Source organism: Thamnophis sirtalis, unplaced genomic scaffold, assembly GCF_051295495.1.
Source record: "Thamnophis sirtalis isolate CommonGarterSnake01/CBP01778 unplaced genomic scaffold, rThaSir2_p1.2 scaffold_11, whole genome shotgun sequence".
NCBI classification, from domain to species: domain Eukaryota; kingdom Metazoa; phylum Chordata; class Lepidosauria; order Squamata; family Natricidae; genus Thamnophis; species Thamnophis sirtalis.
This window is the reverse complement of record NW_028261391.1, coordinates 68,634,233-68,651,506: the sequence shown is the minus strand read 5'-3', so window position 1 is coordinate 68,651,506 and position 17,274 is coordinate 68,634,233. Positions and strand designations below refer to the sequence as shown.

General features: G+C 38.0%; 1 protein-coding gene across 1 annotated transcript in view; it reads right to left on the bottom strand.

Moving 5' to 3' along the window:
• GLRX3 (glutaredoxin 3) overlaps window positions 1-17,274 on the bottom strand; it is a 28,155-nt gene that overhangs the window by 8,291 nt on the left and 2,590 nt on the right. The window contains exons 2-6 of the mRNA XM_087725986.1: window positions 12,439-12,547; window positions 8,880-8,954; window positions 8,194-8,395; window positions 2,132-2,304; window positions 1,978-2,039 (exon numbers count right to left, since the gene is read on the bottom strand). Coding sequence (XP_087582112.1) covers window positions 1,978-2,039; window positions 2,132-2,304; window positions 8,194-8,395; window positions 8,880-8,954; window positions 12,439-12,547 — 621 coding nt within the window. The remainder of the gene's footprint in view (window positions 1-1,977; window positions 2,040-2,131; window positions 2,305-8,193; window positions 8,396-8,879; window positions 8,955-12,438; window positions 12,548-17,274) is intronic.

Here is a 17,274-nt window from a genome sequence, read left to right as displayed (position 1 = left end):
GTTTACTTATTTTTGTCTCACAAGACGATATGGATTTTAAAATTATTTTCTAACAATGCATTTCCATGTATACATTTAAAGAATCTCTAAAATTGGCTGTTTACATCTACTGATTTATATTAGAGATGCAATAGACTAATATTTAGTATATTTTTGCAAATAAGATCAATGTAACATACACAGAAGTAGCGACTTCCAACTATTTTCATGAATTTATAAGTTTAACCGAAAGAAAATGTAACATTTATTTCCAAAAATGGCAAACAAAGTTTAATATAACAACAGAAGTGGCTAATCCCATAAAGCAACTACATCAATAACAAGGATACAAATTTCTAAAAAGTGGCTAGCAATGGATTCTCAAGCATTACCTTTTTTTCTTAGAAGTCCAGCCAGAATCACAACACTTAATCTCTACTGAACATAGTAGGAATTACTTCAAAATAATCCAAAGAACAGCAGTGATGACTTAGTGTCTTGAAACCAGAATGAAATCTAATTGCTAATTGCTAAACCACTTTTGTCAACTTCCTTCAGTTTCTAATATAATCACAATTATTCAAATATATTTCATAAATAATGCAACATGTTTTTTTCTTCTGAACTCTGCCTTGTTAGTATCCTGCAGTAAAGCTGTTTTAATTAACAGGCTCTGTGATGGCATTTTAACAATGAGAATTGCTAATATACAAGAATAATGAAATAACAGTAAAATCTCAGCAAATCTATGCCTATGAATATGTGTAATCAACATCAGCGGTCTCCAACCTTTCTGCAGACCTGGGGGGGGGGGGACCAGAGGGGATGGTTCCGTGCAAACGATGGCCAGCGCACATGTGTACCTCCAATTGCGCAAGCAGCAGATACATGCACCCGCTGTTTGCACAGAGGAATGTGTGTACACACACTCACCCGTCTGCTCCACACGCAAATGGAGCTGCACAAGCATGTCTGCACTCACCCACCGCTTCTGTGGCCTGATTCTGAACAGGCCGCGGCCCGGGGGTTGGGGACACTGGGTCAACAGGATAAAGACAATGGGAAGAGAGAGAGCCGAGGTGGCGCAGTGGTTAGGGTGCAGTACTGCAGGCCACTTCAGCTGACTTGTTATCTGCAGTTCAGCGGTTCTAATCTCACCGGCTCAAGGTTGACTCAGCCTTCCATCCTTCCGAGGTGGGTGAAATGAGGATCCAGACTGTGGGGGTGATATGCTGACTCTGTAAACCGCTTAGAGAGGGCTGAAAGCCCTATGAAGCAGCATATAAGTCTAACTGCTATTGCTAACCTCCATAGATGAGATGAACATTCCTATACCAGAGTTATCAGTTTCAGTCTTACAAGAAGTATTATAATGACTGCAAACTTACTGGAAATGTTCCCACTTCAAAATCCCCTTTTCCGACTTCTAAAGAAAACCGGAACATGTCATTCCAAATAGGGCCAAAGGCCCTTCAAAATCTCAGAATGGAACATTCTGGGATAAAACTGTTTTGATCTAGAAATATTTTGCATAACTATTTTTTTTAATGTAAGTAATGTTCTCTTGAGGAACTGGAAGAACAATGCATTTTAGAAAATTATAGTGTTTGTACTTGAAAGAACTGAAGATAAATTCTCCTTAAGCCATTAGTATAGAAAATAAGAACCTATGGGTTTTCCAAGGAATGCAGACAAAAAGTTTTCCATCCTTGGTGGCTGACCAAGCTAGTTGGGACTAATCTGGTTTGGCAATCGTCATTTTATAGAACGGCAATGGGTATTCTTATGCTTAAGTAGGTATTTTAAAAAAAGAAATCAAGCTGAAAAACACTAAAAGGGGGAAAAAAAGAAGATGCACATATTACACACATTGTTGTACAGGTTTTCTTTTGTAGCACGAAAAAGGAAACTAGCAAAACTAAAAAGTGGGCAGCAATTAAATTCAGTCATGGAATATACCCATTTCCTTCTTTATGATAGACAGAAAATGCACCATACCTATCTTCTAATTTGTGTGCCTTAGGGCAGACTGTATCCAATTCGCCTGAAGCCTCAAGCTCCTATAATAAAAAATGTTGTAGTTGTAAAATATTTTAATTAGATTTTTAAAAAGAAGAAGAAAGAAAGAAAACAGGTGATTTTACTTTCTAACCTTAACAATGTCCAGTCCGCCTATAAGCTCTCCGTTTACATATAACTGTGGATATGTAGGCCAATTGGAGTATGTTTTTAGACCTTGGCGCACTTCCTCATCAGAAAAGATATCGAAGCTGCTAAACACGACATTATGTTTGTTAAGAATTTCTATGATTTGTCTGCTGAAACCTGGAAGAGGGGTGGGGAGAGACAAGAAACAAAAAGAGGGGAAAAACCACAATTTTTAATGAAGCTGTATCAACCTTCAAATAACAGAAGTCTCCCACAAAATTAAATTATGGTAAAATAAAGGGATATGTTTAGATTTACAAAGAGAAGGACTATGGCAGGGGTAGTCAACCTTTTTATACCTACCACCCACTTTTGTATCTCTGTTAGTAGTAAAATTTTGTAACCGCTCGCCGGTCCCATAGTAATGGTGATTTATAAAGTAGGGAAGTCAATTAAATTAAAAAAAGGAAAGTGCTTCAGTATCAGACCAAACCCCTACCGCCCACCATGAAAGCTGGAACGCCCACAAGTGGGCAGTAGGGGACCAGGTTGACTACCACTGGACTAGGGGGTGACATGATAGCAGTCTTCCAGTACTTGAGAGGCTGTCGCAGAAGAGAGAGGACCAGCCTATTCTCCGAAGCAACTGAAGGGAGGACAAGAAGTAACGTGTGGAAGTTCATTGAAGAGAAATCCAACCTAGAACTAATGAGAAATTTCCTACAGTGAGAACAATTAATCAGTGGCATAGCTTGCTCCAGAAGTTGAAGATGTTTTCAAGAAGAGATTATCTGTCCAGAATTGAATCTTTTATTTGAGCAGAGTTAGACGAGAACACCTCCAAGGTCCCTAGCAGCCTTGTTATTCTATATTCTATGTGGTTCCTACACAAAATATGTTTTGCTGTTAGTTGCAAAGTCATGTCTGACCCATTGCGACCCCACGGACAACATTCCTCCAGGCCTTCCTGTCCTCTACCATCCCCCAGAGCCCATTTAAGCTCATGCCTACAACTTCAGTGACTCCATCCAGCCACCACATTCTCTGTCGTCCCCTTCTTCTTTTGCCCTTAACCTTTCCCAGCATGAGGCTCTTCTCCAGGAAGTCCTTCCTCCTTCTCATTTGAGTTGTATGTATATATAACACTCATAATTTTATTCCAGAATCTTTATCAACCCCTGATAACATGTTTTTCTTCCTCCCCAACTGTGGCCACTGTTGAAAATGTATGTACATTAATGAAAAGTTCTGGCTGACTCAATCGGAGAATTTTTGCTTAATGTTAGTTAACAAACATTTTAATAATTCAAGGTATAAACGGAGCAGCAGTCAAGAAGTGGAGAACATAGGAGAAGGGCCCAATGAAATAGTATCACTTATCCATCTCCTTAATATGATATTTCATATTTATATTTTAGTATCAAACATGTTATTTTACTGTTAACTCCATTTAAACAAGAGTAATGAAACAAAATATATACTATATATGTACATGTGTATATAATCTCATCTACTACATTCAAATTTTCTCCTTACAAAATAGAAACCTTTCCTTATACATCTACATGTGTTGCTATATATTCACAGCTTTGCATGGTATCTAAAAAATATTGCCCAATTCACAAAATGTTCCAAGACACCAGATATATTATGACAGTTTTAAAATAAGTGCATGTTCTAAGGAACCTATTCAAGATTTCTATCTGGCAAATTTTCCCATTACTTTTGTTTTGTTCTGTAGCTTGAGGTCTTCATAATCTGCATTTTGAGCCAAGAGCAAACAGTATTTATTTATATGATGTATAAGTTGCTCTTCTCGGTAGAACTGAAGCATTAAGTTCTTGTACTGCCTGAAGTGAAACAAGGATCCTGATCTCCCTTCTTTCCCCATTCATCTGGGAGTTCATTAGTAAACAGCTACGGGGTGATTGCTGATGGTTATTTTGCTACCAATACATTAATTCATTTCTACAGTAAGAGGCTTCTAAAGAAAAGAACACGAACACTTTATTTTAGCTGTAGGCAACTTATAAACAGACAAAAAAGATTGATTGATGGGACGTCATTTTTAAGGGTTAAAGTAGCAGGCTGAAAATGTTATTATGCTTAAGGATAAAGTGCCAACATCATACTTTATTCCCACAACAAAATATTTGACTTTTTTTTTAAAAAAAAAACAATGCAATCTGAGCAATGCAAAAGCTAATGAAAGCAGGTCTGAAGTGTTACATTTAAGAACATGTGGACCAAGGCTGCATAATGAGAACGTACACTAAAAGAGATGGAAAGTGTAATACTAATGATATCAGCAAGCAGAAACACCTATAAGCAGGGAGCTGGGGCACAGAGGAAATATAACATTGTTGTAAATAGATTTCACATGGGCAGTGATGAAATGCCAGCCATAATAAGGATTGTTGGTTCCAATTATTAAATGGGAAACCATTGTCTTTCTTAGGGCAATCAGTCTACGCACAATCTGTTAGGAACTTTAGAACCGGTAACTTTGTTTAGTTGATATCCTGTTCTGAAAACAGTTATACAGTATTTATAAGGCAATCTAGAGAATTTTATAATATACTGTATTTTTCGGACTATAGGATGCTCTGGACTATAAGATACACCTAGCATTTGGGGAGGAAAACAACAACAACAAAAAAATCTGCCTTTGCCTCCCAGTATCCATCCGGAAGGAGCCGAGGTGGCGCAGTGGTTAAATGCAGCACTGCAGGCTACTTCAGCTGACTTCAGTTCTGCAGTTCAGCGGTTCAAATCTCACCGGCTCAAGGTTGACTCAGCCTTCCATCCTTCAGAGGTGGGTAAAATGAGGACCCGGATTGTTGTTGGGGGGCAATATGCTGACTCTGTAAACCGCTTAGAGAGGGCTGAAAGCCCTATGAAGCGGTATATAAGTCTAACTGCTATTGCTATTACCCATTCCCCCCCCCCATTGGTCGCCGCAGCCCATTTGGCATGGCCTGTTTGCCGCCACCTGATTGGCGCAGCCCGTGTGCCACGGCCCATTCTAGAACATCTGATTGGTGCTGCACCAACCGCCCTCTCCCTGCCACAATATTTGCTCTATAAGACACACAGACATTTCCACCCACTTGGGGGGGGTGTCTTATACTCTGAAAAATATGGTACATTTGTAACTATTTTTGTAATTTTCCTGACGAAGTAAGAGCCAAAATGCAGATAATCTGTTGTTGTCAATGGGCATGGTGTAGACAGATACAACAGCAGCTAAGGAATAGCACAGTACAGCTAACCCCCATCCCTTCCACACATTCATTTATATTCCAGTTATATTGCTGTGCTGGAATGAGTAGGCATGCATAGCTGTAACAATAAGTATTACGCTAAACTCAATAACTGAACCCAGTGAATGTAAGTAAGAACTTCCGTTGCTAAGCAAGGGCATTAAGTGAATCACATCCAATTTGACCTTTCTTGCCAACCGTTACTAAGTGAATCAGCTGCAGTTGCTAAGCAAATTATATGATATTCAATGAATCCAGCTTTCCCCCGTCGACCTTGCATGTCAGAAACCAGCTGGAAAGGTTGCGGATGGCAAAAATGAGACCCCGGGGGGCCCTGCAACCATTGTAAAAACACGCTGATTGCCAAGCACCTGAATTTGGATTATGTGATAGTGGGGATGCTGTGATGGTTTTAAGTGCAAAGAACGTAATTTTTGTCTTCAGGGCCATTGCAACTTTGAACAGTTGTTAAATGGATGGTTGTAAGTCAAGGATTAGCTGCACTACTGTGAAAGAAATTGTTTATATAGTTACAGGGCTTACAGCAAACCAATACACAGCAAATTAATTAAGAGACAGAATTTTTTTTTTGACAAAAGATAATGAAGAAAATGTTGAATAATGATGTGTAAAGAGGAGAGTAAGGATAATAAGTAGGGGCAAAATTTGGTTCATTCGTCAAACAATGTCCTTAAAGATGAATCCATTATATATTATTACAAGAGATCCATTTTTTTTTGTTACTAACAGATGTTGCTCAAAAATGATACAGGCGCTATATAGAGGTTCATGAACAAACTTGGAATCTTTTATATACTCTTAGAATAAATATAGTGTAAGTGTTCCAAATACCATGTAAAATTAAATCAGAGTCGAAGCCAAAACTATGCTTAAAGTTCCAATTTAATAAAGCAGGCATGTTGGCATCGTGCTATGGGATTCCGACTCTGGAAGTTACATCAGAATCCCACCCAGTTAAAAGTTCATGATCTTGTCCCCACACCCACAGTCCATCACATGGCCCAATCTCCTTCCATGCTAGCACCTATGCCCAACTGCTTCCGATCAGGTGCAAAGGTTTGGGAGACAAAAGATGACCTTGAGCTTCTAGGAATGAATTTCTTTTTTGAAAACAACACATTCTACCCCTTGCTAATCCCCCCCTTAATAAGAGTGTGGCAGGCCAAAGATTCTTAAAGGAACCGCTGCAGGCCTGACATATAGCTGAATGATTCTCACATATTCAGGTGTTCCCACTCTCCCAAGCTCCTTCCAAAGACAGAACAAGAGTTACAGTGCTGACCTAAAGGATACAGGCATTATTATTACCTTGAATTGGAAGAAACTTTCTTCTCCCCAGAAACCCACTGGATAGCTCATCAATCCATGTTATAAATGCAAAAGAAATCACTCCCAACCCTTTGCTCACCTTCCACACTTAAAATATTATCATACTTTTAAGTTTTAAGGTTTCTTTTGTGTGGTTTGAGAGAGAATGGAATAATTATACTCTGTTTCAGTCAACAAGAGTAGTATCTCTGTAAGCAAGGATTTGTGCACACCTCTTCTCCATATACTGGCACTTCATATAGGACTTAACCTCTATTATCTCTTTCCCTATTCCCCTCTCTATCCAAAGTGATCTACGGGTAATCCTTGACTTACAACAGTTCGCTTAGTGACCTGTTCTGTCCCCCCTTCTCCGCTCGTTAACAGACGACAGGCCAACAAACTTAAAAGGAACTCTCTTTATCAGTCCTCGGCTCAGACTGGCTGCGAACCCAAAAATAAACATAAATAACATCTCTGACCAGATAACAGAATACAAAACAAAAAACTCTTACAAAGCAATGGACTTCTCCAAGTGCCTCCTTGAATCAGGATTACAGAAAGCAAATCACTTCTCCAAGTGTATCTCAAATAAACCACGACTGATGATCACTGAATGCATGAATGAACGAAGGAACGTTGACTCCTGCAACCAGGCATGGCACCATCCGTCCTTTTATCCCCAGAATATGCCCCTAACGAGCCCCAGCTGCAGAGTTAATCTTGCATCCTGAAAAGACTCACAGGAGACGTCTGCTGAGTCACAACAGGGACCATTCAAAGTTACAATGGCACTTTAAAAAGCGACATGGCCATTCTCACACTTATGACCACTGCCAGCACCCCCATGGTCATGTGATTCACATTCGGATGCTCAACAGCTGACTCACATTTATGACAGTTGCAATGTCCCAGGGTCATGTGATTCCCCTTTTGCGACCTTCTGACAAGCAAAGTCAATGAGGAAGCCAGATTCACTTAATAACCATGTTGCAGTGATTCACTTAACAAATGTGGCAAGAAAAGTTATAATATGGGGCAAAACTCACTTAACAAATTTCTCTCTTAGCAAGATAAATATTGGGCTCAACTGTGGTCATAAGTTGAGGACTACCTATACAAGTATTCCTAACCTAACAACAACTTGTAAATCTCCTGAAGCCAGAAACCAGAACCTAGACATTGTATAGCTGCAGTTGAAGCGTTTCAAGAGAACCTTGAAAGGAATAGCAATAGCAATAGCAGTTAGACTTATATACCGCTTCATAGGGCTTTCAGCCCTCTCTAAGCGGTTTACAGAGTCAGCATATCGCCCCCAACAACAATCCGGGTCCTCATTTCACCCACCTCGGAAGGATGGAAGGCTGAGTCAACCTTGAGCCGGTGAGATTTGAACAGCCGAACTGCAGAACTGCAGTCAGCTGAAGTAGATAATAAATTGTTGCACCACACAAACATTTAAAATAATTCTTACCACAGCGAGCTTCCTGAGGTGTTCCCTTCATAAACAACATGCAGGGTGCGGCATTGACCAGTTTCTTCAGCCGCGAATTAAGGTCCTCTTTTTCATTACCAGCCGAAGCAGATGAAAGCGTCAAACTAGATGCATGTCGCTGGACTTTTTTCGTCAGCTCTGGTGCATGAGCGCCATCCAATCGATCAATTTTCTGGGAATTCTGTCAACAGACAGTAGCCACTTTGATCAATTTTCAAAGGCTACAACAACACAATTCTAAAAACTATCGCCATACGATAGAGAGGAAAATCATATCGCCATATTCAAAGCCACAAGAAAAATTCAAAATATAGCAGCTGGGGTAAAATTCATTTCACGAGAAGTAATGAAACAGAGCACAGTAAGTTAGTAAACCCATCAGTGGGCATGAGAATCAAAATGATTAAAACAGAGCTTCTAAAATATCTAATAACTAAGTCAACACTATCAGCTTAGGTATCAAATTAATTTTAATACGGTTAATAACTGAAATGTAGTTTCTTGTAAATAGCTTCTGAGGACATATTTTAAAAAAACAGGAATTCTACATAGCTTAACTATGAAATTCCTAACCTTTTTATATACATTGAATATAATAAACATTTATCTAGAAATAATGTATTCTCTTCCAAAGCATTAATTCAAGAAAGATAAAATAAGTTTACCTTAAAAAACAAGAACGTCGGGACAGAAGAAATTTCATGTTTTTCCGATACTTCCGGCACGGCTTCAGCTTCCAGCTTTTTTTTAAAAAAAGAAGGAAAATATGATTTCGTTTCCAAAAGCTTATTTATAGTTTAGATTGCACTCGCTGATCTTGTCTACACTGTTCTTTTTAGCCATGTTAAATGTTTAAAAAGGATTTCAGCGCAAAAGTTTTGTGACACATTTGCATTTAAATGAAACTCACAGGGCAGCCTTGTCATCCACTGAGCCTGCCCTGTCAAAACAGGTTCAGAGGTTTTTATTTTGTTGCACATTTCAAAAGATGCCTAGAGGCTGTGAATAAAATCCGTGGTGCACTAGTGACCTAGTAAATTTTCAATCATATGCAGCTACTACTATATTGAAATCCATAAATCACTGACCTCAGTTATGTCATGATTACAGTGGTTATTTTCAGCCCACAGCGATTCTTGCTGTTTGCTGTATTGACTAATTTCAAGAGGCAGTACATCATGACTGACATTCCCAGCCTTCTGCAAATTATGGAGCAAAAAAAAAAAAAAGAGGAGTATTCCTTCAATAAACTATTGATGCCTGGTACGTTTTAGCTTTTAACTCGTGAAAGACCGCTAGGTATTAGCGCACCACTAAGTTGACAAGAGAAATTGACAATCCAATATTCAAACTGCAAGAATGCGATTTGGAAATGAGGCTTCCATGTGTACAACTACAGAACTCCTGATCTAATTTGGCATACTTGGAAACTATTAATGGCCCGAACAATTTGGAAATGGAAAATGAGCAAGTGTAACAGAAATTTATGCTTTAATTATAATATATAATTATAATAAAGCATAATGCTTTAGTAATCATATTGTGTCTTTTAAGTGTAATATAAATGTATTATAATGGGAGAGTAAGAGTTGGTGACTTTTAGGATTAAAATATAAACAGTTCAAAATATGATTATTTGACCGTAGAAACATTCCTATTAACATCCAGATGTTTTGAAATTGAACAATTTGAAAGAATTCAAATATTTATCTGGAAATGGCAAATAAACATTTCTTTGCATAATATAAACATAGTATATAGGTCAAAACTGCACAACTGAATGAATTACTTGAATAATAAAACAGTCTAAAACTATATATTTAAGACACAAACATTGGGGTGAAGGTACATGTTAATAAATAGAAGAAATGCTGCTAGCTTTCATTCACTGTAACAACCATAAATATTCATGTGAGAAATCAAAAGTTATGCTTAAAATATTTTAAAAACTATTAATTATGGAAAAATTAATTAATATATAACTTTAGGTCAGTGGTCTCCAATGTGAGCCCACGCCCCCCAGGGGGGCAATTTCACTGTTTAAACCAAGTTAATGTCCTTTTAGGCTTCCTCCGCGTGAGTACAGTTAGCTTTTTGAATAAAGTAAGCATTATATGTCACAGGGAGCGCATCAGGATTTTAAAGATGCTTAGGTGAGGCATGGCCAAAAAAGGTTGGGAACTAGATACATAACAGTTTAGGCTTCTTTCAAACTTGCTCTCCTCCGAATCTGAGGACTTCAGCTCCTATCTGGCTATCACAGTCCTAGCCAAGATATCTGGGAGCTGAAGTCTGCATGTCAAGATGGTGTCAAAGTAGGAAAATGCCTTATATGGGGATCTATAGGATAAATTAGCAGTAGAACCGCCAGTCACAATTGGGTCATTAACAAGGACAATCTGTAACACTATATTACCACATATTTCCTATGAATAACAGAATGCATTATAGATTGAATTTTAAGCTTCCTTATTTTTCTCATTTTATTTCAAATTTCAGGAGGGATACTTACATTTTACATTCTATTCCTCTAGGAGGAAAGTTTGCATATCAAAAGATTCAGAAGTAATAAAAACTGTTGGTAATAACGGTACTTTTAATATCCATCAACTGAGACTGGTTTAGACTAAACTTCATGTAGCAAAATGTGTATTCTAAGCCTTAATCCTTCCCTTAGCAGTGCAGCAAGAAATAAAGCGGAAACATTTAATTTTTTTATAATGTTGGTAATTTCTTCAGTTTTGGACTTCAACTTTTTTTTTTATAAAACAAATGCAGAAAAGCCTTATTTATTTTGAATTAAATTTTAAACAAATTCAAATGTTAAATGCATTTAACAATTAATATATGGTTTTGCAATCTGATATACCAAACAAACCAGGTTATTAAACATACTTTCATAAAGTATTAAGGGAAATTAATTTAGATAGGTTTTTCTTTAAAAAAACCAATGTTTTTTTAAAAAAAAAACAGTTTTTTTAAAAAATACCAATGTTTTTTTTTAAAAAACTGTGTTACTATATTTCAGTTACATGATGATGAATGATTTTCTTGTCACTTCAAAATTTTTACCAATTTTGCATTTTTCTATACGAATTCCCATGAAGTATACCTATTATAACACAGAGATGTACGTATTATAGACTTATTTTTCCTTGATTATTTGAAACATCTTACTAGAAATTGTAAATATACCCAGGATAACAGTATATGATACGGTATGTTAATATAAATAATTTAAAGAGGCAGGCGTTTTGGTCACCTGAAACTGCATTGAAAAGTGAGAGAGATCTGCTGAATCAGCAGCATATAACAAATCAAATAATTAATACACTCTTACTAGAATAAATTCTTTTACAGACCTCGATTTATCCAATTTTGGATGTAACAGATAAAAGCTGCATTTCAGACAATAGATTTTATCCTAAGCAAACCAGTTCACATTATGTACATTTAAAAATATTCTGCACATCTTATATACATGTAATACTCGATTTGCCTTTTATTTGACATTCATCTCTAAGGTGATCCTTCCCCCAATTAGTTTGTTAAATCAAGGTCTTATTGTATGCTATCAATCTCAAAAGCCTCTATGTAGGATTTATTAAAAATAAAACATGGCAACAACGTTTAGAACCCAGCCATTTTACTGCCACTGTTGACACAATCCAAAATCCTGAAGTTTAGTACAGAGTGAAGTCTGTCCTACATCATTTTCTGGATGGTCAAGCATTGTTATGGTCAAGAGCCGAGATAGCGCAGTGGTTAGAGTGCAGTACTGCAGGCTACTTCAGCTGACTGCTAGTTCTGCAGTTCGGCTGTTCAAATCTCACCGGCTCAGGGTTGACTCAGCCTTCCATCCTTCCGAGGTGGGTAAAATGAGGACCCGGATTGTGGGGGCGATATGCTGACTCTGACTCTGTAAACCGCTTAGAGAGGGCTGAAAGCCCTATGAAGCGGTATATAAGTCTAACTGCTATTGCTATTGCTATTACCCCCACTTTTATATCCATATTTTAACAGTTTGTCCTGGTTTAAAAGCAAGAGTATAGAAAATATTCACTTTTACTAAAGAAAGCATTTGATACGCCACCAATGGAAATGGAAAATAATTGGGGGGTGTTGAACAAAAATCACTTGCCCCAATTCACATTTTTAAAGTTAAATTTGGAATAACTCCACCTTTTTGGTTCAAAGTCGGCAATCACACATACGTTGACTTACTTTCACGAACATAACCTGCGGATGCTCTTTTGCTAGCTCAGTCATGACGTTATTCATCTGAACGCACTGAGGGGCCCACGGGGCCCAAAAATGAACCACCATCAAAGACCTGCAAAAAGAAAAAAGAAACACATAGGAGTCAGATATTTTTGCAGACCAGAGCAATGTAAAAAACAACCAGAGGCACAGTGTAAGAATTTGGCACTGGGGGGAAAAAAACCCACGTTTTTTGCCTAAAGAGAACCACTTGTCAGTCAAAATAGACAGTAGCAATGGACCAAGATTTTGACATGATATATTTACCAGTCCCTATATTCCCTGCAGCAGACCTACTGATTCTACTCAAGGCTGATCCAAATTCAGCACACATTCATTGCTCTTCCCTTCACATCCTGTTTACTGCTGCCAAGGAATAGGTGCTGACAGCTGCTGCTCAGCGGGGAAACTGAATATCAAAGACTTCCAGTCCAACCATTCTCTGCATAACCACGAGGGCTACAAACGTTGAAAGTACCTTTCTCAGGTAATTCTTGGTCCACAATCCCTACTTGCTCAGTTGTAGTTAAAAACATTCTGCATAGAAAGCTATGAAAAGGAAACAATTTTTAAATTGTTTTTTATTTTATTTTGTTTTTCTTTTCTCGTTCTTTGTAAGCCGCCCGGAGTCCTCCAGGATTGGGCGGCCTATAAATCTAATAAATTGAATTGAATTGAGTTGAATCGTGCTCAAACCATAGCCAGTGCCTTCAAACATTGGATTCACATGCTTCTTTTTCAAATCACTTTCACTACTTTTCCACTAAAAGGAACTTTTGGACTTCAATCTTAGCAGAAGACATTTTAAATACAAGTTTAAAGGTTTTTTTATAAAATGTTTGGTATAAATAGCAAAATAATGACTAGAACTTTATTGCTGGGAAAATATAAACAGACTAAGGGATTAAAAAAAGGATAGATTGGCATATAGAAGTAACTAAAAGGAACTAGAACTAAATATTGAAAGAAATTTAAAAAAAAGACAGAGTTAATTTTGACTTACTAATATAAAAATGGAGCAAAATATTTTAATATTGGACACACTAAAGGGTATTTTTAAACAATGGACCCAGAAGTTAACTTTTAAAGTGGCTGCTACTATTGATAAGCCATGTTTAAAAGATATTATGGAAGAGGAACAACTTTTACTATAGGACAGTGTTCACGAACATTTTCAGCTTTGCAGACCGACATGAAGAATTTTGTGAGAAGGGACAAAGAAAAGAATGAAAAAGAATCAAATTCTAGAACATTATGTGAAGGAGCAAAAAAAAAAATCCAGGTTGCTAGAAGTAAAAAGAGGGAATATAGGATTTTTTTAAAAATCAAGGTTAAAATATACATTGTTATGTCTGCTAACACTGAATAAACTTTTGCTGACATCAGAACGGTAATGACAAAAGTTTTGTGGATTTGTTTGTAGATATGAGATGAGATATGGAAGAAAGATCATTTTTTTTACATTTTAAGAGAACAAATTACTAATATTGTTTATTCTTATTGGGATACTGGGAAAGTTATTTCTTCATATATTTTTCACAATATTTTTTTTTTACTTTTTTTTTTACTTTACATTTGGGATATGCACACATTCCAGCTTTGGAAAGATACTTCAGCAAGGTATTTTATTATTTATTTATTTATTATTTATTTATTTATTTATTTATTGGATTTATAGGCCACCCAATCCCGGAGGACTCCGGGCGGCTTACAAAGCGAAGAGTAATTAATAAAAAATAAAAGAAAGCAATTTAAAACATCACACATGCACTCAATCTGATGGGGGCTGGACCTCAACAATGAGGTCAACAGCCCCAGGCCTGCTGGAACAGCCAGCTTTTCGGAAGGCCATGAGAATGGGCAAGGTCCGGATCTCTGGGGGTAGTTCATTCCAAAGAGTCGGAGCAGCCACAGAGAAGGCCCTCCTCCGGGGAGCCGCCAGCCGACATTGTCTGGCTGACGGCATCTGAAGGAGGCCCACCCTGTGGGATCTCACCGGCCGCTGGGAGGTATGTGGCAGTAGGCGGTCTCGCAGATCTCCTGGTCCTAAGCCATGTAGGGCTTTAAAGGTAATGACCAGCACCTTGAATTGCGTTCGAATTCTTATAGAAGAAAGAATTCTTAAATCTTTCCCACATATTTTTATTTCCTTTCAATGCACTATATTATTTATACTTTCACCTAGAACAATTCTATCTAAAGTGGATTTGGACCTATTTCCTAAAACTGCACTGCAGTATGTATGAAAAAACAATTAATGCAGCTTGGACTAAAGCTTTGTCCTGCTGAGTCACCGGCAAAACTCCTCCTTTCCCACATAAACACAGTTTTGGGCTCTCATTCTCGTTTTCTAAAATGTGAAGGAGATAATGCCCTTCTCTCACCTCTGTACTCATACATATTCATAGGCTGCAAGACTCCTTGGGACCAAGCTCTACATTCAGCAAGATCAGAGTTTTATTTTAATACTACCTTGCTCAGCACAAAAACTACTTCTACAGAAATAGTACACACAGTTCGTGCATTCCCTCTCTAGTTCAATTCAGTTGTCAAAATAATATGAAACAAGATGAAACTGCAGTAGCAAACCAAATTTCTGGCTAAATTATTTGATTTTCAATGAAAAAAATTGAAGAATACATGTAAGAAACTAGGGAGCTACAGTCCTTGACTTAAAAATATTTGCTTTGTGACTTTTCAAAGTTACAATGGCATTGAAAAAAGTGACTCACAACTGATACTCAAACTTACAACAATTACAGCCTCCCCAGTCAGGTGATCAAAATCCAGGTGTTTGGCAAGTGCCATGTATTTTATTATGTCTGCAGGGATCCCACGTCATGTGATTGCCATTCACAATGTTCCCAGCCGGCTTCTGACTAGCAAAATCAATGGCTGAAGCTGGGTTTGCTTAATGACCATGTAATTCACTTAATTTCACTGATTTGCTTAACAACCATGGCAAAAAAAAGGTCATAAAATCAGGCACAACTCATTGTTTTGCTTAAGAACAGAAATTCCAGTCCCATTTCTCTCATAAGTCAAGGACAACCTGTATGCATCCCTCGTGACCCGACAAAAGCGCGCCCGACAACAGAGTGGCGATAAAACCGTGACATCAATAGCGCGCCCACAAATGCGCGCCCACAAAAGAGCGCCGACAGATGCGCCATTTCGGTGAAGGTAAGGGTTAGGTTTAGGGTTAGGTTTAGGGTTAGGTTTAGGGTTAGGTTCAGGGTTAGGTTTAGGTTCAGGGTTACCTTTAGGGTTAGGTTTAGAGCGCACTTCTGTCGGCGCGCTTCTGTGCTCATTCTTCGGAGCGATTTCAAACTCGCGCTTTTCTCCCCGCGGTTTTGTCGGTGCGCTTTTGTCGAGCGCGCATTTGTCGGTGAACCTGCATCCCTAACATAGGATTCACCTATTTATTAATGGCAAACAGCATCAAAAAGGATTTAAGGATGAGATGCTACATTTAATTACTGAATAATCTTCTCCTTTGGAAGATGCAGGTACACTTCCTTAGCGCACCTGCATCTCTTGCTTTAATTTCAACCTACCTGGCAAACTGAAGAACTAGAGTTTTATCAGAAAGGTTCTTCAGTTCAAGAACAGAGAGGAGGAAACCTGTCGAGACACTGTATTTTTAATAGATGTAATCCAGACATGATTTTACTGAAATCTGTAGGATTTGACGTATGAGTATATTTGTCACAAATCTCTTTTCCATTCAGATTCAATATTCCCAGATGGATTGACCTACATTGTTCACATGCCCACCCAGAGTACTTATAAATCCTTTTACTTCTGTCTCATCATTCTGAGATGCTGCTCTGTTGAACACCATCTTCCCTCCAAGGAACCCATTCATTGTAACATGAACAGAGAGAGTGGGAGATGAATGGTATTTAAAGAGTGCCAGGTCTTATGGCTGATTGACGTGATGGGCAGATAAATGGCGGCCATATAGTGAAATGACTGCTATATAGAAACATTTTCCTTTATGTCATAAGTGTTTACAAAAAAAGATGCTGAATGGGATTAAAATGAGACCTGCAGACTGAGGAGACAATCTGCAATTAAGTTTGACAAAACCATGACCATTGGCAGGGAGATGAGAAAAGCATGGGAAATCTTCTGGTATGAGGTCAAACGGATAAGACCGCGTAAGGGTGTAAAGGTGTGTGTATCCATTGGCATCCATGCATCAAGACAAGTTCAGTAGTACCCTTTATGTCAGAAGACATAAAGGGTACTACTTCTTCAGATGACTTCTTCTGTAAATAAATTAAACTTACTGTCTTGCTCTTAGGAAAGGTTTTCCAATTCAACCTGACAGCCTGAAAATACCCTAGACCAGGGGTCCCCAAACTCTTTAGCAACATCAGGTCATTCATGGACTTTCACACTGTGGATCAACGAACTATATCACACTAATGATTTAATAATTACTAGTTTAACTAACAGTGCTATAATAGACAGAAGTCTATGGAGATTCTCAGACATGCAGGTGATAGTTGTCCCAAAGGTGCTTTTTCAAGAGGCAAGTGGACTTCCTTGTTTTTTCTTTAAACAGGTTTGGCTTCTCATCCAAGAAGCTTCTTCAACGCTGAAGGAGCTTCTTGGATGAGAAGCTAAACCTCTTCAAAGAAAAACAAGAAAGTTTAGTTGAAAAAGCACCTTTGGGGCATAGACACAAGAATCTCCATAGACCAGAGGACTTCAAAGTTGGCAACTTTAAGACTTGTGGTCTTCAACTCCCAGAGTTCTCCAGCCAGCAAAGCTCCAGCTGGCTGGAGAATT